Raw genomic sequence first — 23,010 nt, 5'->3', positions numbered from 1 at the left:
CTGACAGCTCGCCGTTGCGGCCGGGGGCTTTAAATTCTCCATAACAACACACGTAAATGAACGACAGGGAGCTCCGGAGAGAGTGACACGATCGAGTTTTACGTGCGCATTCCATGGGACGCCACCACTCGTACTCGGTCTCAGGCCCGATAGCTTCGAGGCTAAACCCTGTATCGGTTGGTGATCAAACCCCATGCAGTTGTCCCATATGCCATACGTACACGTAAACGCCGACCATGTCAGACTACGTAGTATCGTAAGAAAATCACATCGGAAACATCTCGAGACAAGGGGAAAACCAATGACTGTTTCACGGTTTTATTTCTCCAAATCAGCCATTTAGACCCACCAACAATGGATCAATCGGCAACGACTAGTCTAACGAGTATGTGGGTCACGGAAGGTGAGACGATCATCGTCTATTTCATAACAGTTTTCCTTGTGGTTTGTTTTGTTCGAGTGGAATGGAGAGTGGACGTGTGGACGTGTGCGGGTGTGAATTCCAAAGTGCTTCCACTTTTCAGAACATGTTGGCTTTCAATACTTTACCTCGCCACGCTCGCAAGCCGTATTTACCTAGATCTATAGATATCTAATCACGTTGTTTCTTCTGACGTGATTTACACTTCTCATGTTCATGTGAATTTCCATATGTAGAAAAAGCTAAACCAAGCATGGCTCATGCACCTTGATCCTTGATCTGGACAGTTAGTGTTACAATCGTAGAAAGGTAGTCTAACGTTAGATTACTAAGATTAAGAATCCCTCAAAGTCAAACCACAAAACACAAGGCACAATCAATGATGATCAATGCTGGCACTTTTAAAACTAGTAGCAGGCATATCACCATGTAGGCCTATTTACACAGATGCAGCCGGCTCGTAGCATGATTGCTTTGTGTAATCCATGGTCTTCTTCTTCTTCTGTTTATTCTGCCTCCTTCAATCCTGAAGATTCTTGCAGATTCAAATTTACATGTGTGTGCGCGTATCACAAGAGCACCTGGTCTGTTGCTAAAATACTAATACATAGAACACAGTCACAGACTAGAGAGTAACGCTAGCTGTAGATCTATGTAGTAAGAATGATCATGTGATGTAGGCCTACTGCCACTTTTAAAGAGGAAGGGTCAATGGCAATTAATTCAGCATGCTTTCACCTAGACAGAAAGATCCATCTGTCCGGAGGAGTCTTTTATTTTTATTGACGTTATCACTCTCCTCCGTAGACATGAGGGGATCCTTGAAGCCAGACGCAGTCTTCGCGGAACATATCCCCGACGACCAGATACAGACCGATCTTTCGGTCAAACTTTCACCAAGTCCTTGCCCTAATTTATAGTAATGTTAATAGTTTATCATGTATCTACCCACACCCACTGAGGTAGGACCTACCTGCCTTATCATTATGAAAGTCTTCCTTTCTAACATTATAGTCTTGTAGAGGTTCTATTACTACCTCTAATTTCATTGACATCAGTTATTTTTGTGTCACAAAATATTTCGAAACTACCTAACCTAGTGTGAGGGTAATACAAATTATTGTTTAGATCAAAGCTGAATAGCCATATGCTGTGCAAGTGAACACTGTCTGTATTGCCACTGCTTTAACCCTTTTGTGTTACTACAATGTATGCCATGTATCACCATACATGTCCATGTTGTCTAGATCTCTTTTATTACGGAAGAGTATGTGCTAATTCTTATGTGTGTGTGTGTGTGTGTGTGTGTGTGTGTGTGTGCGTGTGCATGAGGGAGAATAGACCAGTTCGTAATTCCACTTAGAGCATGAGCAGAAAAAGGTCGTTTCCAACAGGCATTTTGGTTTGTAAATTCACTGCTGAGATATGGTAACCATGATCTGTGATGCGATGATTATTCATGTAATCCTTGTCTAAATGGTGCTTGCCAGCAAATCCACCTGACAACAAGAATGATATTTTGCAATATAGAAGAAAATGTTAGTAGGGTGTTTCTGCATTCAATACAAAACAATGAAATGGATGCCTGCTAAATTGTCAACTGATGGAGTATTCTGATCACCTGATCTCAACGCAAGTTCATTCTTTGTTTGAACATGACTTCCATAAATTGTTATGTCGGGCAAGCTTATAATGCATTATGCCGCTTTGAAAACAAGTGAAGTGCCTAACCAACTTAGAAAAAAAGAAAGGTCATTTGTAGTATAATTGTACCAGTGTGTACATGAGCTAATTACGAACTGGCTTATTCATTTACTTTAAAAGTGCATATTTTCGCGTGACTAATTTTTTGTGCTTGGCCGGGTCGGAAGAGTTTTGCGTGTTTTTAATTCCGCGGAATCAAGACATTACGCACAGGCACATATGGCAAGCAAAAATATTCATGTGCTTTTATTTTCGCGCTAGTTTCTGGTTGCGCGAAATGCGCGAAAAATTTGAACACCGCGAAAATTTCCACTTTTACAGTATCTGATAGGTGGTATAACAATGCTAGACTGATACACAGTGGATTTTGTGCTGTAATGTGGCAGTAAAGGAAAAAAAAGTATTTCTAATGTACTACAGTGCATCCTCTGCTGGTAATTGCACCTACTCACACAATGACACAACTGGGCAATATATGGGAAATAAGTTGGCATGATACACTGCAATGGGCCAGTGAGCTTAATAACAACTTTAATATGCCAATGATGATCTGTACAGTGAGTCTAACTTTTCGCAAATCAGGGACTTCCAGACAAATTCGTGAGTGGTTAAATTTGTGATCGAGGAGCTGGAATACAGTAATGAATGGGGAAATGCGCACATGGTTATTTACAAGGATCACAGTTAATCTTTATGCATGTTGTTAATTCGGAAATAGCACCCGACTTGTGAAATTCACACACATACACACACACACACACACGCACACAAACGTAATAAGATACACTTTACACACAGGTACGTAGGTCCACTTGCATGGCAGGATCGTTTTTGCATGTGAAGGGCAATGTGCTCCTGTATTGTATCTTGTTCTTGATGTTTACATCTTACATTTATAATTGAGAGATTCTACTTCCAAGCATGTATTGTATGTGTATGGTGGTATAATGGTATCGGAATGCGTGTGTTTATTTAGGTGGAAAAGTGAGCAAAGAAAATGGGATTCCATCGGGATTTGTTACAAACTCAAAAAGCTGCATCACTTAGGTGATCCCTCGCATTTATCCCCAAGTTGAATTATCCTTCGGGTTTATGCCAGGTTCAAGTGTGTGCGTGTGTGTCACACACAAACACACTGCTATAGCTTCTGACCACCCGAGCATTGAGAATTAAGGGTTTCTGGGACGAACACTGCACTAGGGCTTTCTATAGCTCAGTCGGTAGAGCACCGGTCTAGCAATCCGGAGGTCTCGGGTTCGAATCCCGATGGAATCCCATTTTCTTTGCTCACTTTTCCACTAATAATTTATATTCTTTCTGGTCAGTTTATTCTGTCTTTATTTGTTTATTTAGGTTGTAGAGAGAGAACAAGAGAGAGAGGGAGAGAGAGAGAGAGAAAGAGGGGAGGGGTAGGGAGAGAAAGACAGATAGGCAGATAAAAGAATCAACAAATGTAATTCAAATGTCTCCTTTTCTATTAGAAAAGTTAAAGCATTCTCTGCTAGTCATCTCATGATCACGGCTTTGTGTACATGTAAGTTAATGCCCCAGTGCTAAGCAGCCAGTACGTACAATGTATCTTTTCTTGTTAGTCACCAATTTTTATGTAAGCTCTGCTGGCAGTAGCTGTAAGAAAAAGGCCTGCTTCTTATATATTATCATTTGTTGGGTTTTCTTTGGGTTTTCTTTGATTTGCACATCGTACATGATGATCTGTTTCATAATTTCATGCAGCATGTACAAATACAATGTAGTTTGGCCAAACAAATTAGAGGAACCATCCTTCATACGAAGATTGCATGAGAATTGAAAATCTGTGAGATTGTGCCTTTTGTTTAACTCCTTGGAATAGAATTCTATGCCATGAAGCCAGCCCTTGGTAGACACAATGAGCAGATGCCACAGACTGTGTGCTGTGAGCTCCTCAATCACAACATGTGGCCAAGCACAATGCAAGACCCACTGCTCCTTGTCATAGTGTGGTAGAGTGGGTGTGTAATGGAAAGGGGATTGGGGCTGCTACAATTGTGCTTACTGTATGTAGGCATTTTTGGCAGTGACCATGAAACAACTGTCTCACGTACAGTGCATTCAAGCTACTTCCTTCCAATAGCTTGATGGGATAATACGCTGTAGGCCTATTGTTAAGTAGGACACATATGTACAAAATGTATGTAGCATAATTGACACAATGTTAGTTATAAAATGATTATTGGAAAGTGCAATGCAGGTTGTTACAAACCCCACTTGCCCAGAGCAAGTGAAACTCACTATTGGGTGAGTTTAACATGATTGGGTACATGCCTAGGAAAAGTATGGGGCCCTTGCCCGAATGCCCATGTTGGCTCGTGGAAGAAATTATGTGTGTAGTACCATGATGGTATCGAGAAACAGGCATGCATTTTACATTAGGTCGTTCAAGCATGCAGAGTATTTGTTGGAGAATATGTAAGGTCTCACATGGAAAATGTATCTTTTTTTTTCTCATTCAGTGCCCTTGAATGATCAGGGTCACTTTATCTCAAAGAAAGTATAAAATTTATCACTCTTTGCGGCATATTGATTGATCTGAATGGTTTGTTTGTTTTTGTTTGAGCAAATAATAAGAGTGAGGTTGACTCTACGAAATGAGAATTGTAGTGGATGTACAATTTTATAGTGTGATGTAAAGATATTTGAAAACAAAGGCCCATTGCTTACTCAAGAAATAATGTGCTTGCTGCACTCTTTAAAAGAGAACTAAATCGGGCATGTGGTGTCACCACTGTATTGTTCTTCGAGTCTTTTGTTGTACTTTCGTGTTGTACGTTGGATTAGTGTCACAGAAGAAAGTGCTTTTCTTGAGCTGGGATTGTAACATACATTGTACCATAGCCTAGGCTTAAAAGTTTACACTGTATGTGTGTGTGTGTTTGTGTGTGTGTCCTTGAATAGGGAGAAAGCCAGGGCTGAGGGATGATGCCATAGGCTTGGGAAGTGGAAGCAGGGCTGGCAGAAGACTACAGTGTTCACTGTCGTCATTAATTTGCTTCCAAGCTCTCCTGAAAAGTGAGGCTGGTATTCGGGGGCAAACTCTGCAGCTGGTCTGATCTGTCTTTGTCCTGTACAGCCTAGCTGGTCTCTAAGCATCACAAAAGACAATAAGGAACACTTCCTCCGCCTGCCTTGGACTAAGATATTGATGGGATGGCCACATTTTGCATGAATGATGCCTCATACTACCTCAATAAACCATTCTATGTGTAACAGAACAATTTGTTCCCAGTTAGTACCACACAAAGTCTGTTTATAGCTGTACTTGACAACTTTTTCCTTGTTTTATTCAGTGTTTACATTTTCAATTACAACAGCATCGGGCCTTTGTGGCAATTGCGCTTCACTACCTGTAGAGTATGATCAGATCAAATGTGAGCACGTGCTACAACAGTTTGCTGCTGGGTTTGCTTCTTGTAGCCGCAGAGCATTACATGCAGTCATGTGGCTGCTCAGGAGCTCTACATTGTTCACCTTTGATCTGTAGTTCAGTTGCACTGGAGTGCATGCAAACATCTGTGGTGGGGAATTCCACCTTTTGTTTGAAAAAAAAAAGAGAGTATCATACTAAAAAAAATGATTATCTGAAGAAAGAAATCATGTTTTTGTTTTATTAATAGGTAGTATACTGCAGGCCTATATGCCATATATTTCGCGAGTCTAAATTTTCGCGAATCGGAAATTCCCGACGATTTCGCGAGTGGTTGAATTCGCGATCATGGAGTCCTGTACTGAACAAAGAAGTGTACACTATGCGTACGTCACATTCACATCAGGATCAGAGTCAATATTTTCGCGCGTCTTTAATTTCGCGAATAGCACCTGACTCGCAAAATTCGTGAAAATAACACCTCACTAAATATCGTCGGGTGCCCGTGCATTGGCCGCTAATGCAATACAATTTGTATTGCGTTAGCGGCCAATGCACGGGCACCCGACGATATTTGGTGTATACAGTAGGCTATAACGTATCTATTCTTTATAGAGAGATCACTGTCTTGCTTCTGGTTTGTTTTCATCCATTATTCATATATTATTATTATTATTTAGGTGACTATGATTGTCAGAAAGAAAGCATTTTTCTTTAAAGCATAGTGATTATGCAGTTACCATTTGCTAAACTTTGTCCTTGTATGATCATCAAAGTCAAAATTGAACTCTAACAAAAAAAAAAAAAATTATCCTGTAAGCAGTTAAGGAAAAATATAAAGGATTGAAAGGAATGAAAGAAAGAACTTCAAAACTGCTTCTTCCCCACCCTTACTGCACTTAGACACAATGACAAAGAGGTACACAATTGCACATACCTGCCATGTACAGGTGCATGCCTGATCATATTTGACAATAAGGCAGGGCTTGGACCTGATTTTGTATGTGTGTGTGTGTGAGTGTGTCTATGTATGTATCAGTATACAGTGCTATTAACTTTTGGCTTTGTTTGTTTTATTTATTTTTTTCATCAAAATAGTGCTACTGTTTGCTTACTCTGTAGGAGGGTTGGAACAATGTTCACGACACTATTGTCAAGTTTTAGTTTAGTCTTTTTATTTTCATTGTACTTATCCCCCCCAGTTTCAAAGGGATTTGAGGATGTGGGTATACATTCTATTTCCCATGGATTGTACAGCACATGGCAAGGAATGAAGGCATAGGAATACATGGGGTATTCGTTGGACTGTATCACCAGCATTCCATGTGGAACTACCACTGGACTTGTGTTGTAGAGTTTCTTTGTTGTCAAAACCTGGGTCTGTCCTGCCAAGCCGATCTGAGAGTCTTGAAATTTTGGGGGATCCATGTGGACAAGTCATGCAGCTCGAACAAAGTGATACCAGAAGGAACAAAATGGCTATTGGTAGATGGGGGGTTGTGAGGTACCCCTTTCTGGCCAAGTACCCTCCTTCTTTTGTGTGGACTCACCTCTACTCTCAGCCATCCCCATGATGATATTGTAGCCCCCCTTTCAAATTATACCTGGCCCTTTGTGTTATGCCCCCACCCCACACAACAGAGCTGTGACCGGCTTTAATAATAACTTCCTATCCTCGGCCCATTCATCCTCAAAATTTAAAGTCCACATTCTAGCGGAGGGCAAGTGGGGTAAAGTCGCCAGACTGCATACTCCATGTACTGGTCTGCTGAAAGCGGACTCCTCCCCTCTCCCCCACCCCACCCCCTCTCTCACTCTTCAAAAAAGGAAAAAAAAGTGACGTTCCTGCACGAGGCAGGGTTTCCCATTCCACAGCACAACAATGAAGTTGCGGTTTGCATGAAAGCAGGTGTTATCCTGTACCTATTGTGCGTGTCCCCTCTCTCCGCATGCCAGTGGAGCGAGCCCCTTCAGGCCTGCGCCACATATTGCTCCCTGACACCCACCCTCCCCACTGCTGAGCCCAGCTGAGGAACAGATAGCTCGTTTCTATCTCGGGCACTTGGGAATGATCAATGGGAAAACCTATGTATGTATGTGTGTGTGTGTGTGTGTGTGTGTGTGTGTGTGTGTATGTGTGTGTGTGTGTGTGTGTTTGTAGTGTATGTTTGGATTGTCTGTGTGTGCGTATATACAACGTATGTGTGTGTACCTATGCACCAGTGTATGACTTTCGTGGGCCCTTTAAATTGCCCATGTGCCAGTCCTGCTTTTGCTTGCTTTGTGAGTCCCAAATTGAGTGTCATTGTCTTGTGCACCCAGGCACTCACAGGTTTTTTTTCCCTGTCTGTTCTGGTGTAGGCCTGATCATGTCCCCTTTGTACTTAAAACAGGCCCTTTGGAAACTCCCAAAGCTGTGGAGCCAGGTGATCTGTGTACATAATGCAGGGAGGGTATTTAAATGTCATATGAAGTAGACTAATGTCCATGTAGTGAACGACGATAATGCTTCTGTAGGCCTAGTCATTTTTATACCCACAGTAGTGCCATTAGTAGATGATAAATACTGTATTAAGCCACATATTTCATGAGGTTTTTATTTTTGTGAATTTTGCGAGTTGGTTGCTATTCGCGAATTTAACAACACACAAAATTATGAAATCTGATTATGAGATGAATGCGAATAGTGTCTATATATGACCGTGAATTTAACCACTCGTAAAATTGTCGGAACGTTCAGATTTCCAAAAAAAAAAAAAAAAAAAATTAGACACGCTAAATATATTGTGTAGGTCCTATATAGTAATTGTGCATACAATGTATGTCCTTACACATAAATATTCGTCCTTGCCTGCTGGTCCTACATATGAAGTATCAAGTGAAGCACTTCATATTTTTGTTTGTTTGTTATGTAGAGGATTGACATATCGGATATGCCCAAAACTTCACCTTGTTATGAAAAAAAAAAAAAAAAGCCCAACACATAACAAGAAAGACCCATTCAAAAGAATCAAACATAAAGGATGAGGATCTTTGTGGGAGGTTTTGCACATTGCCGGTCCCATTGACTGATGGCAGAGTTCCGCCCTCCCTTGCTGCTGTGGCTTTAAATTCGAGAAAGGAGCTTTCAACAGTCATTTGTAATCAATACTGGAAGGGCTGCAGACCATGACAAATATGCCGTCGTGGAGGTCATTTTATGGATATGCTGGTGGATTTTGTTTAAATGAAAATGTTGTGTTTAGTATCAAGACAGTTGTACAATGTGTAGCGCGAGCATTGTGTATGACATTTTCCTCTTCCACTGTTACTTCATAGTGGATATCATGTGATCAATAGAATCATGTCTGCCACATGAGTGTGTGTGTGTGTGTGTGTGTGTGTGTGTGTGTGTGTGTGTGTTTTATATGTTTCATCTTTTCCTAGCTTCCTGCTGTAATATTTTATGAGCCTTGATACATACGTACACCATATGGCAGGCATGGGACTGGGCAAATACAATTGCAAAACTTTGGCTGTTGTTGTTGCAGTTTTCTCCAAAGTCCCTGTGTGCTGAAGGTTGAAGAATAATGATGCGACAGTAACCATATCATACACAGCCACATGATACTACGCAAGCTCTACCAAACAAAAGATCACGGGTATTCCTATCCATAACACACTCTTGAAGCAGTACTTGTGATGTTGTTTCATATTGTAAAGATTACTGAGGAATTTTGCCATTCTTGTGTAGTTTTGTGTCACATGCTCATGTGTTTTGTTTCTGTAACTCCTGCGGGAATGCATCACAATAAGTCATTTCTGTCTTTGTTAGTGTGTGTGTGTCTATGTTTATGAGTTTTGAAATTGAAATGCTACTCTCTATCAGAGACAAAATCCTTTAGGGTTCCTACGTAGGTACTGTGTGTAGCGTGTGCAAACTAAAAGTGAATAGTCACTGCAAAAATTTCTTGTTGCAGGTATATTCTGAGAAGGGTAATCTCAGTTTTATGTAAAAGTTAATAGTGACAATTTACTTGACATTGTTTTTGAGGGAAGCAAACCACCAATGGGAGAACTTGACTTGAACTGGTTTTGATTTGTCTGATGCAAGTATTTGGTCCCCCCCCCCCCCCATATTTTGTTCACACCCATAAACCCTGAATGCAGACGGGAACATTAATTGATAATCATGCAAACTGAATTCTGTTGCAATTCTGTCATACAGATTAGAATCCATTTAAATGCATTTGGGTTTAAAGGTTCATTTAATTCAATAAGTTTCAAAGTTGTTCTATGTCACAATGATCAATGAATATGTTTGTCTGGGGATTAAATATGGATATTTCATGTGAAATACAGATCCGCCACTTGGCAGAGGAAGAAGCGGTCCAAAAAGGTCATGCACATGCTTGAATATTGGCTACTTGAATCTGCCCCACTTTCTTCAAAGATGCATCTAATGTTGTGTGAGATGAGTCTGTCTTTGATATTCTGGGAAAATTGTAACAAGAGAGGGAGGTGATTATTTCTGCAGAATTTGGAGGTGGTTGAACTTTTCTTGTCCTGCTGAAAATCCTTCCTAGCTCTTGCCTTTCTTCATAAGAGCTGGAGGGGAAGGAAGATGATTTACTCTGTGTGAGATGAATTTCTTTTGAAGATACCAGCCTACCCCTCTCCCTCTTCAACACCCGTCCCCCTTTCTTTACCCCCTCCTGACAAGTACCACCCTCTCTGTCTCTGCCCCTCACATATTTCTCCCCCTCCTTTTTTTTTTTTGTGTGCATCAGCTTTGCAGCTCTTTGTAGACAAAAGATTCGCATTGCCTGGCTGATGCTGGGATGTGCCGCAGAAATTGTAGTGTTATCGGTGTGTGTGTGTTTTGTTTGAAGTACACATGGTAGTTTTTCTACTTGGCACAGAGCTTGACCCTTTGAACAGCAAAGGCGAGGAGACGAGATCGATGGCTGCTGCAGCAGGGAAGGCACTTAGCTCCAATCGTGCTTCAGTCCGAGGTGTGGGAGCAGCCTCCAACAAGCTTCGCTTTGTTGCTCGGTCTTCCCTGTCTAATTTGAAAGGTAGAAGCTTCCAGTTTGGGGGTCCCCCCCCCCCCCCCCCCCCCCCTCTGCTCCATCCTCCCAACCCCCTTTCTGCCTTTCCCCCTCTCTCCCCATCTCTATCCCTGCAAGTCTCATCCACTTTTGTGTATTATGGGACCAGCTATGATTGGCCTCCCACATCTTGTGGAACTGACCATATTTGATCGAAGTGCTGCCTCATTTTGTCTCGATAAATGCAAAGTTGAATAAATCCAAAATAAATGCAAATTCTGTAATTGCAAATATATGTGGGATATATTATCACAAGATACAATATATTTCTAGCATTAAATGAAAGAGCATTTGACTTGTATAGTGCAGTGGGAAAATATTTCCCTTACATGTGTCAGTAGCAATGCGAAGGAATGTGTACTTTTCATTAAGGATTAAATGATGTTGAATTCTATATCTTGTTTAGGTCTGTACTGTTGCCCTGCTGTGACATCATGCATTGTTGTAATCTTCTCTTTAAGTGATGTTGGCACATGGATTTAACCAAAGCTTTTAAAAAATCATAACTTTTAACCAAACTGTCTAGCTTCACCACTGCTATGAACCTTCTGCATTCACTGAATGTCACGTATTTAGTCCCTTTAAATCTGAGTTACTTCTGCAATTTTTTTTTTTCTTGATGCAGGAACAAGTGACATGCCCTAGCATGCAAGTGAAATTTTTTGTCGTCTCTTGATAAAGATCTGAGGAAGTGAGGAAACGCAACTTCCATGTTTATTCAGCGGACTTTTTCCTGGGTGTACCTGTAACTTGTGCTCAATGGGTCAATGGCATTCTTTCTTAAATGTACATTTGTATGCAAATTCATTTTATCAAATAGGACAATAATGTGTAGTAGTGTGCTCTGAGTATCGGCGATGATTTTGTGAATGTGTGATGAGCGTATAAAAACTGTAGAAATATCTGCAAAACATATGAAATAGTTCCCTGTTCTTCCCGTGCCTATCCAAACAGTGGAAAAAAAAGGAGAAAATTTTAGAATGAGCAATCGAGGCATTGCTAAAGATTTTTGTATTACATGAGACATATTTGGGTCTGTGAATGTAAGACTAGGAGAAGAAAGAGGAATTTTGGTAGGGAATGTTGATTCGACAAAACCTCAGAGCAACAGTGAAGGGAGTTGGACAGGTGGCATGTTGCTTGGAATGTTCATTGTAAGTTCAGTGGCAAGTGTGACTTCCTCTTTTTGGAGTCCCTCCCCATTCCCTTTAACCCCCGCCCCTCCGGAAAAAAAAGGAGAATGCATTGTATACTGTACCATGTTGTGAGGGCTCCAAGGTGGTTAGCTGGATTCATATCAAATTGAAAACGGTAAAGAAGAGTTGCAAATGTTATAAAGTATGCAAATTGTTATGTCATTTCGTATTTAAAGTTTTCCTTTACATAGTGCAGTTCGTACAATTATGTTTAGTAGCAGAAAAATAGCTTGTGTGTGTGTGTGTGTGTGACAGAGAGAGAGGGAATGATGTTCTCAAATTGCTGATAATACAATAATTTTTAAAATGGCAGATCTGCTTGGATTAAAGTCTTGCCGACTTTAAAAGAGATAAAGCTATCCATACACGTGTAGATGTATTCCAGGCATATGGAATCCCAGCCTCAACTTTGGTGGATAGTACAGCTGTACCAGTAACTAAAAGACCCCCCCCCCCCCCTCTTCCATCCTGTTCCTGAATGAGCTGGCAAGACTCATCTGTTATCAGATTAGTCTTCCTCTCTCCCAGACAGGCAGATGACCTACTCCGTCATTGGCCGCGTGTAGTTTATCTAAATTTATGCACATGCCCACACACAGGCATGTACGTACATCTGTACAGATGTAAAGTTTGTAGATCATACAAAAAGATAGTTCTTTGTAGATACATACACATAGTTAATATGAATCAAACTGTACAGTATACAGATAGGAATTCATATCAGTAATGTACGACCAGAATCTAGGGGTCAAATGCGTAATTAGTCGATTTGCATTGTTTAATAACAGGTGGTCATATGTAAAGAGTGAATGTCTATATCATTTCAAATTCAAGCCAACAGTCATAAAGATTTACGGCAGTAACTCAAGCAGAGCGCCCCCCCCCCCCAATCCTTACCACCACTCCAGGTATCATCACCCTACATTCTTATTTCCTCCCCATCTGCCCTGATTTACAAAGATGCAAAATGAAGAATGAAGTCACATCCAGCCCCTCCCCACTCTCACTCAAACTGCTCTTTGTCTGTTGGCAGAGGTGGGGGGGGGGGGGGGGGGGGGGGAAGGGGGGAGGGGAAGAGACTGCATCCATAAGATTCCCTCGCTCACTAGAGGACTGTGACCCCTGTCTTGTCCAGCTCTGTGGAGGCATTTTCATCCCAATTGCTGCAATTATCATAGGGCGGACCCATGGGCAGGGCAGCATCGGGGCTGAGGGAACAAGGCTGTACTCTCAGCTCCCCACCTTTTCCCATTCTCCCCTTCTTTTCTCCACCCATCCAGTTGGGAAGTGGAAAAAGGGGGAGGGGGAGAGAGGAGAGGGGGAGGGGATGTGCACAAAGTAGAGAAATGCCTGTGTTGTGCTCTGGCATGATTGTGAGGGAATGAGACATTGTCAGTTTCTTTGTCAGGTTGTAGCCTACAGATCATACACGAGTATGATCTCATTCATGCGTTAGTAGTTTATCATGGAAGTTGGTTCCTCTTTTCAGAGGATGGAGTGGGGTGGGTTTACTTATATTAACCAAGCAAAAAAGCCTTTAGGTCAATTTTGAAGAGGCAGATCATTGTGGTTGCTCAGGTTTTACTTTTAGACCCCAAGTTATAGACTGCATCACTGTATACTCATCCTGAAATTTATCCAATCTATCCTACAGAATTCTCTTTGTATGAATAAATGAAATTGTGTAAGATTTGTTATCATAACAAACTATTCATTGATTCATTGAATCAGATTTGCTTAATGACCACTTTACATTGTTTGCCTAAGGCAGCAGGTGCTATGTAATCATTGGTCAACTTGCAACTCGTCTTGTGCGCCGAAGAACAACAAAGTCATCAATTTTCCATACAAGGCATTCATATTCTTTAACTATTTCTAATCGGTGATTTTAAATTCTGCAGGCATTACATTAAGAAAAAAAATGTCCTGTAGGCCTACAATAGAACTGTTTTCATTTCATTAAAAAGGAAGAAAAAAAAAGAAACGCTATTTCGGGCCACAGTCAGGATTAGGACCAAAATTTTGAAATTTTTGCTGTGAGGACAAATAATGCATTATTTTGCAAGATTTGGATCGCAATCCAAATCATGATACTTTGTGTGATCTTTTGCTAAAAGACAAAAAGATGAGCAGTGAGAACGGCGACAGCAATAAAAAAAAATTGAAATGTTTATCCCACAATGCATCGCGCATGTCACTCTTTGCAATTGTTAATAGTGTACCATTCATAACACGCACAGGTCAGCTCTTCGCAAATAATCACAACAATTCTGAAGCAATTCCGAAATACAGTACAGTGTTAGATTTGATATTTAGCCCCTATTAAACTAAGGAACCTTGAAGAAAGACTATGTGCATGGAAAAAAGAAGTGGGCAAAGAGAGGTTCTGAATCGGTTCCTGTCCTGTGTGTGTCCTGTGTGTGTGTGTGTATGTGTAAAGGATATGCTAGCTTTGCCTGGACGACAGAAGGTAACAGGGCAGGAAACTCTGGGTGGTGGTAACAAAGGATATCTCACATACTGCATGGGCTTTCCCCTACACAGGGCCTCTCGTTATGAGAACTGATGCTCTAGACTCAGTGGTGTGCCAGCCGAAATGGAGGTTGCCTTATAAGAAATGTCATTGGCATTATAATCATATGTGGAGCAAATTGTTCTGAAGAATATAAAAAACTAAGGATATGGCCATGTAGCATTTACAGTTGTATACCAAGTTTTGATCCCCAGGTGCAGTGATGATAGGGGTGATGGAATTTTCAGCCTTGTAACAGAGCATGTCCTGTAGCAAAAAAAAAAAAAAAAAAGCTGCTGAATCACACAAAGATATGACCATGTTAGACTTCATGTTAGACAATTTGTTTTGTTACCCTGGTATATGGGCAACAGGCAAATTCATTGACACACCTCCCCCCCCCCCCCCAAAAAAAAAAAAGTGATCACAAGATACAAAGTATCTAGGAAATCGTGTTAGAATTATGAAACCCAAAGTTGAAGAGCATCAATCAATTGAAATGATTTTGAGGGAACAGATTGATACAGGTGATGAATGTTGGACACTACCTGGCTAGTTGTTGTACACTACCTGGCTAGGTAGGCCTACACTAGGACAGAAATGCATTGGTCGGAATTTGTTGGTAAAACCTACACTGTCTTTATGTCTAGATGTATTTATGTATGCCTTCCTTGGACCTATTAAAGATAGTTCTATGGGTTTTGGGTTTTTTTTATTCTCATATGTGTTACACCAATATGAGGCATTGTATAGCTAGCATGATGTCTGTTACTATGACAACCAGAAATAACTGTTGACTTTCTATCAGGCCAACACCATCACTGTCCCATGGAAAAAAAAAAAAGAAGGATTGTTGATAAAACTTCAGATCAATGTCCACTCAAACAGTAGCTTTGCCTTGCTTCAAGACGTTGATTCGCTGCATGCATCGTGTTCTACAAAATTTACAAAATAAATAATTGGTGAGTCTTTGCAGAGGCTATCATGATATGTACAGCACTGTGAGGATCAAAAGTATGGGAGGGGGGAGAGTAGTACCTCTTTAATACTTGAGAATGTGCTCCTGCTACTGAACAACCATAAAGTGGGTCAAGTGGCCGACATTCTGAAAGAGGAGCTGATCAGAACAGTTTATTGATGTTTTAGGTCCCATAACTACCAAGTAGAAGAAGGTTTTCCTTGGTTACCATTTAGGGGTTACCATTTGAGGATTGTTTGTATGTCTGCTAGAAATTGTTTCTGGTATAGGAAGGTACAGGGAGGTCCTAACTTGCTATTAAAGCAAGTAAAGTGTATTTGCAGTGACATTGTACAGAATCATCACTCCGTTGTCCTGGAGCTCAAGCAGGCCTTGCCGTAACCACTGTAGGCTATAACCTGGCATCCAGACTTTTGACTGCTTTCCCTACACACACCATTCTTTTTCTGTCACATGCATGGAATCATAAAGATGCAATGTATCTTTCCGTGTTTGATGCCCACACCCGTGTATTCGTATAGATGATAAGAGATAATGTGTATTCCCAATATAATATGTGCTGGTAGTTTAGCAACTGACACAACCTGGAAGCAAGACTAGCCAGTCCTGTCCACATGCTTTTGTGTGGTTATTGTTGACCTTTGAATTATGGGGGCCTGGTATGTCTCTTTGTGCATCTTATTTTATGCACCTCATGTCAACAGGTAAAATGCCAGGATTAGCCCATTTAAACTGCTGATGACCAAATCCTGTGGACAACTCTACCCACCCCACCCCAAACAAACATTAATTAGGCCTGTGTTGTTTCACAACAATCAGAATCGTGAGGAAATTCGAAGGAAGAGAGTGATTTTGCCATTTGAGAGTTCTTGTTGAAAACATGACTTTGTATGGAGAAAGGAAGTTGATCCTATTAGAACAAAAACTAGACTGCATGAGACAGCCACAAGAAAGAATTTAAAGATGCAGTGTTGTGGGGATACCATGGAGTAGGAAGGCTGGCCCAGCTGGGATATTTTTGAGAATCCCCTTTTAACAAATTGTGTAGGTCCTACAGCTTTATCACTGATCTCTATGTGAGTACACACACAGCCAAAGACTCAACTTGAGTTGACCATTACCAATGAGCGTACGCTTTTGATGCACGTATTTTACTGACCATGGCTATTTATGGTTTACGAATGTATCCCAGCAGGCAGCAAATGAATCGGGGCACCCACAAATCCCCATGTAACTGGGTCTTTAATAAGCCTAAATGCAGTTCTGGGCACTCAAAAGAAATAACACATTCCTTTCAGTTTTTTGCATTTCTTCATGGTCACATTTCAATCAAGAAGGTGTCGTGTAACTCAAACTTTTTATTCCAAACGAACCAAGCATACTTTCTAAGGTGTTATCTTTTATGTTCGTTTGTTTTTATAGTGCACATGATCTTCAGAAAGTTGTTTTGATTTTGTGTTGACATTACTTGTTGGCACAATGTACTGGAGTTTACATGGATGTCAAACATTTGGGAGAAAAGCAGTTTCCTTTTAGATTAATTGTATCTCCACAACTGTACTACAGCTGTAAAAGAGAAAAGGAGGAAAAACAACAAACCAACAGTCTTCATTTCAAGGGAATAATCTTTGTAGCAGGTCGTCATTGTAGCCTTAACTCCTTTATTATAAGAAGTATCCCTTGAGGTAAAAATGATATTTAGCAGCAGGGACATACAGGCAGAAGCCATGTTAATGATTTAAATCTGATACTTAGCAAAAAAAAAAAACAACAACAACAAACAAACAAACATGCAAACAAACAAATGCAAAAAAAAAACAACAACAAATAAACAAACAAATAAGAACTCCATCATCCTTTAAAGAAAACCAGACTGTTTCAATGTCATTTTGTAATTTCCTGTGCCTTTCTTATCTGGGTAATGTTACATTTTATTGAAATTTCATTTCTGAAGTGTTGTTAGCAAAAGTCAGTACGTTTATCATTTTATCCAGAGGAAATGATCCACTTGCGTAAATATCACTGTAAGGGTCTTGGAAGGTGGTTGGCTCTTCATCACTTCATGGAAATTGTGAGATGTGTCTCTCACTATCAAATTAATATTAGACAACAGTCTATGTTCATACTGCTATTGCCCAGCCTAAGGTGTCTGTTGAGGCAAGGGACCACATATTTTGACAATCAATAAACATTTTCTGCTCACATTAACTTTAATGGAAACATGACAGGCTAGAAATTGACAGCTATGACTGTACAATCATGTTGATTCAGATAAGATAGAATCAGTCAAAACTGAGGATGTTGATGGTTTGCATGTGAAATACAAACTACTTACACCGACAAAGCAGTGTTGTATGAAGACTACTTAATAATAACTCAATAACCCAATAAAAAGAAATTGTTATTCTACTTGTACAAGTAATTACTATGTCTTTTGTCAGGCAGCAAACACAAACTGTGTCAGCTCCTGTATTACTTTTCACAGGGTTTGTGTTGACTGATTGAGGTCATACAGGGATCAGCAGGCCATAAAACTTGATTTTTACCAGCATTGACCCACTATTTCTGGGGGAGCTGCTGAGAAGGGCACTTCCACCTCCAAATATGGTAGGAAAGGCAACTAGAACATGACAAGTGAGGGAAAGGGGATACCTACTGAGGTATACACTTGATTCATTGCCAAGGTATAGAGCAAAGCTGCTAGTCACTGTGGCATTTGCTGAAGAGCTATTTAGTGCTAAAATGTACATAATTCACTATCTAATATATGTATGATTATATAGTGAGGCTGCACACCACCTGTGAAAATTACATGTTTGTTGATGGAGCTGAATTGTATGGAGAGAAAATATTTTTACCTCAAGTGTGCCAAAAAGTTCCTTACTAAAATACATGTAATCGCATTTGTTTTTGGATATTGAAATAAAACTGGAAAGGATGTAAATTTTGTGTTGTTTGAATGCGTGGGTTTGCATGGTGAAGTGTGTATTTTGTGAAGAGTTTGTGGTGTCAACATATTAAATATGTATATTAGATAGGAAACGAACCAATTACATGAACATGTCTTTTGTGACCCAATCTGTGGGAACATTAACTGATGTGGCTGCTCTTAGATGTACTTGTATGTGACCAATATGTGCTCTAATGTGTCGTGGATTTGGTCATTGTCATTCCTTGAAAATGCTCATTCTACACAGTAGTTTGTGATTTCTACTTTGCAGGAATGATCCTCAATCTTTGATGACCATGTGATTTTATAGCTTTCTGGGTTCAGTGAACACCAAGGTTGATGTCATTTTCAGTACTGCACAATATTGAGTGGAATGCAGTATTATTCATTCACGTTTCATATTTAACTCTATTTTGATGACTCCTCCTCGGTAGGGTGCTGTAACCAGGAGTACTGTAGAAGATGGGCAGTTCAGTGACTAATGGGTTTAGTTTGGCCCAAGTATGCTGTGGAAGGTGTACATGCAGTCAATACTTGTTTGGCAAAATCCTGCTGCAAGGCCAAAGTTGAAAGGTCACTGAACTTTGGCAACCAAAAGAAGAAGAAGAAAAAAAAAAACCCACTCAAATGATAATTTCCAGCCATACAGCTAATAGAAATGTCATATATTGCAATGTATACTTGAATATGGTGACAAGGTTAGAAATGAATAAGAAATGAGGTAGGTGAAAGATCAGAGGTCACTGAACTTTGGCTAAAGTGTTAGGCCCATCACTTCAGCTAGAAATTTCTAGTGGTGATTGTATGATTACTAGAAGATAGGAAACATTTACTTTGTAGAAAGGGATCAAAGGCTACCCCCCCCCCCCCCCCCCCCCCCCGAGGTCATAGTTCAATGTCAATGTATTTTATGTCAGTGTAAAGTCAAGGTTCATTTTTGTGGTGGGACATAGTGAGTATTTATTAAGAGCAGAGATATACTGGTTGACTGCATGCTGCATTCAGTTTGTTCTATAGTATATTTTGCACTTTGTTGTTGTCATTTTTATTTTCCTGTTTCAAACCAAATCTATTCACTGATCAAAGTGAAGTGAGAAAACAAACTACTTTGATATTTTGGAGATCAGTGACGAAAAGTTTGATTTTCCCATGATGTGCAAATAACATTTGTAACACAAATAATACCTTCGAGTAACACAAATAACATTCCGTGCCAAAACACACCTTTTCACACCTTGCTGATGGCCTTGTCCTTGACTTAAGTTGTACAACATACCTGCAGAAGAAAAGGGTTGGTAGAATAGAAGTAATAGCACCCAGCTTCGGCAAGTTCTTTGCCATGCCCCATGCAAAACTCTAAAGTATGAGTGTGATTAGAAGAAACCAACGCCAGCTCCAAGAAAATGTAAAGAAAACTGAGAAAGAAAGGGCCAAATCTGTTAATGCATAATTATTTCAAAGTAGAGGGTAGGTCTATATTGCACCTGATTGCCAAATTGTCGGTCATCAGCATGTAAAATAAGTATTGATTATTCAGTGTTCTAGTAGTAACTAAAACATAATAGTAATGGGCCAGTTTTGAAAACATTGAATAATCAGTGCTTATTTACATCAATTAAGGGCAATTTGTCAATCAGTTGCAACAAAAACAACTCGATGAGAGGTAACATAGTTTGTGAAATGAACACTAAGATAAAACAAAAAAAAAAGAATGTCTAATGAACAGACGGATGATACAAATACATATTTGTGCCACTTGCCTCCTGCATGAGAAAAGTGTCCATTAGCCTATATGTCTTGCCCAACAGTGATTTTTAGTTGCCCATAGCGAATAGGCTGGTGAGTTTATTCACCTTACAACAGTAATGATCACAAAAACAGCTATGCTGAATTCACTCCTGATAGACTAGTTCAGTGTACTACAGCGTATATCCACGCAATTTTTGTTTCTTACATACTTACACACATTCTGTCGTACATTATGAATTATTTTCAAATTCAGTCCTGAACACGTGTCGCCAATTAACTTTGTAATACAACAACTGTACTGTTTCATCAACCCAAACTATATTTGGCCTTTAAATGCTACTTCATGCTAATGGACACAGCATGTGGTGATGTAGCCATGCTGTCGCCAAAATAATGACAACTCATTTGCAAAGAAAAGAAATGATCAGATTAGATTTGCAGGTATTCGTGCAGTGCGAGGTACAAAAAAAAAATCAACAATAAATTAAGAGATAAAGAGAATGTTGTAAATATAAGTGCAAGGTTTAAAAAAAAAGATCAGCAATAAATCATGAGATAGAGAATGCAGTAAATATTGATTACATGGAATTCTGAGAGGGTCCCATTCTGTAGACCCATTTCTGATGAACCATGCTCTCTGGTGTGGGTGTAGAGATTGCCCTGAGCATTGGCTGTGCTGGAGTGATCCACGTGGGACTCCAGATAAAGAGCTCAACAGGGGGCTTGCATACCGATCTCTGTAATATTATTGATCACGAATGCTTTGTGGTCGGTTCGTGGAGGAGGCTGCTAGACCTCCGTGGTTGGTTGTTCCGTTCCGTCCGTGGTGAGTGCTTGCTGCACGTGAAGGAGAGGAGAGACTGTGGGAGAAGTGTGTGACCGTCAGTGTGTATGTGGGGAATGACCCTGAAATCGGGAGAAAAACTGTATCATGAGAATAGCCTCGCTGCAGGCTCATTGTGCATATTCCTAGTGGTCATATTGCAGCAGCATGTAGCTGTAAAAAAATTCTAAGACAAAAAGGAAAGAGCATACAACATGTATGTGTTGGGGATGGAGAAATTGAAAGAAGGAGGAATAATAGGTTTTAACTCTCTATGCAGTAGGCCAAGACATTTTCTTAAGCTCACCGTCTTGAATCTTTGTCCTAACACTGAGACTATATTCCTTTCTCACATTTCTCTTCTCAAATATGTCTAGGGTCAAACTAAATCACTTATCAGGAAGGAACTACCCTCTTCACCATTCTGTTTTGTTCCTCCTAATGCTCTTTGATATATTTCCCACCTTGAATTGCTTATTGACGGATGTGGAAGGTATTGCACACTAAATATAATTTTCTTATATCTCAATTTTTTTCCCATGATAAGTGAAACACTTAGGCCCTATTTGCTTATGTGATGTGTCTGTGTGATGGGGATAGAGGAGGTGCTTAATACGCATGTTGAAGATGGCACAGATTATATTGGATTATTATGCGATTTTCTTTTCATAGAAGGAGGTACAGTTTTCAGTATGCGTGGAGTTGAAGCAAAGCGGGGTACCAGTATGAAATGTTGAGAGTGGCAGAGAGAGAGAAAGGGACTAAAATAAGAGAGAAAGATAGAGAGATTGGGAGAGAAAGGAAGAAAGACAAGGGGAGAGAAATAGAGGAGAGAGGTCTTTAGGAAGGCAGCAATGCATGAAGAAAGCACAATTTGTTAAACAGACAAAGAGGTGAACTTACAAAGTCCGGTAATAAGAGGAGTACAATTGCAGTGTGCTTGCCCAGTGTACAGTCTTACAAATTCAAACAGGTTTTACTTTAGAGACTATGTAGGCCTATGGAGCATCAACAGATGGGTCTTCACTAATACAAGATTGTCTAAAATATAGTTGGGGAGTCCTTTGTTCCAAGTGATTTCACCAGTTGTGTGTGGAAGGTGCCTGTTTTGGCTTGAGCTAACTAGCAAGAGCTAGTTTTAAGATATATAGGCCTGTATATGCAGCTTGAAGCCACAGAAGCAATCTACACTGTAGCTCATGAAGAGTGAACAGACATTCAAAAGATATAGGGCACGACCATGCAAATTACATATTGAAGGGCACGACTATGCAAATTATGTTGAATGGCAACGACTTGGCAAATAGTGGCGCTAGTTTTCTGAATATGTCAGTGGAGAGTTATCTATGGCATAAGGAAAATTTTGCATGTGTAGTCATATTCACTCTGTATGAGACATATGATGTGCATTGAGCTGGTACCCCTGGAAATGATATCATAATGTACATACGTAAACCTGCTTTTTTGTCTCCTTAAGGCTAGAAGATCCTTAGAGGTGTAAAATGAAAACAGATATTAAACAGTAACTGAATTGAATTGAATTGATTTGTTTCATCTGGTCGCTAAGGAAGCAGTGAAAGCTTTTATAAAGCAAGCAACCACGGACTGATGGCCAAAAGTTCCTTGTGAAGTACTGGGCTTTTAGGGTAAAGTACTGTGCCTTGCTCAGGAGCACAACTGCTGCATCCAGGGGACTTGAACCAGGAACCTTGTGATTGAGAGTCTGTGGCCATATCCACTGAGAGAGAAAAAACAAGCAAACAAACAAACAAACAAACAAACAAACAAACCCTGCTTTACTATGCTCCATTCTGTGCCATGATGAAGATGCATTCAAATATGCATGTGGTTGGATGATGACTAAAGATGATGTCATTTTTTTCAGATCAAATTGCAATGAAACTAAAAGTTCTCGATAGATGCAAAATGCATTGTGCAAACCATTGAATCTGGAGTGATAAAACTGAATAGTTCCAGTGCAAATGGTCCATTATCCCTGGCGAATACAAAAACTTTGATACACCCTTCTGACCCATTTCCAAAACCAGAGGAATTTGTATGGGAACTGTTGTCTTCGTGATATGGGATAGGATTTCCTCATCTTTTATGATTCACTGAGGTGTAAAGATTGTGGTCCTGTGTCCATTTGCATTAATTACATTTGCACAGTGTACATGTTTAAT

At 40.1% G+C, this 23,010-nt stretch overlaps 1 protein-coding gene across 1 annotated transcript in view; it reads left to right on the top strand.

Moving 5' to 3' along the window:
* The first annotated feature begins 152 nt into the window (after nucleotides 1-152).
* Nucleotides 153-23,010, top strand: part of LOC139734447 (transcription factor Dp-1-like) — a 62,552-nt gene continuing 39,694 nt past the window's right edge. The window contains exon 1 of the mRNA XM_071645232.1: nucleotides 153-403. Within this exon, the coding sequence (XP_071501333.1) occupies nucleotides 355-403 (49 nt within the window). The 5' untranslated portion in view covers nucleotides 153-354. The remainder of the gene's footprint in view (nucleotides 404-23,010) is intronic.

The sequence above is a fragment of the Diadema antillarum genome, unplaced genomic scaffold (assembly GCF_040938485.1).
Source record: "Diadema antillarum isolate AM-2024a unplaced genomic scaffold, OU_Dant_1.0 seq00000526_RagTag, whole genome shotgun sequence".
Lineage (NCBI taxonomy): Eukaryota > Metazoa > Echinodermata > Echinoidea > Diadematoida > Diadematidae > Diadema > Diadema antillarum.
This window is presented reverse-complemented; position numbering and strand designations above follow the sequence as displayed.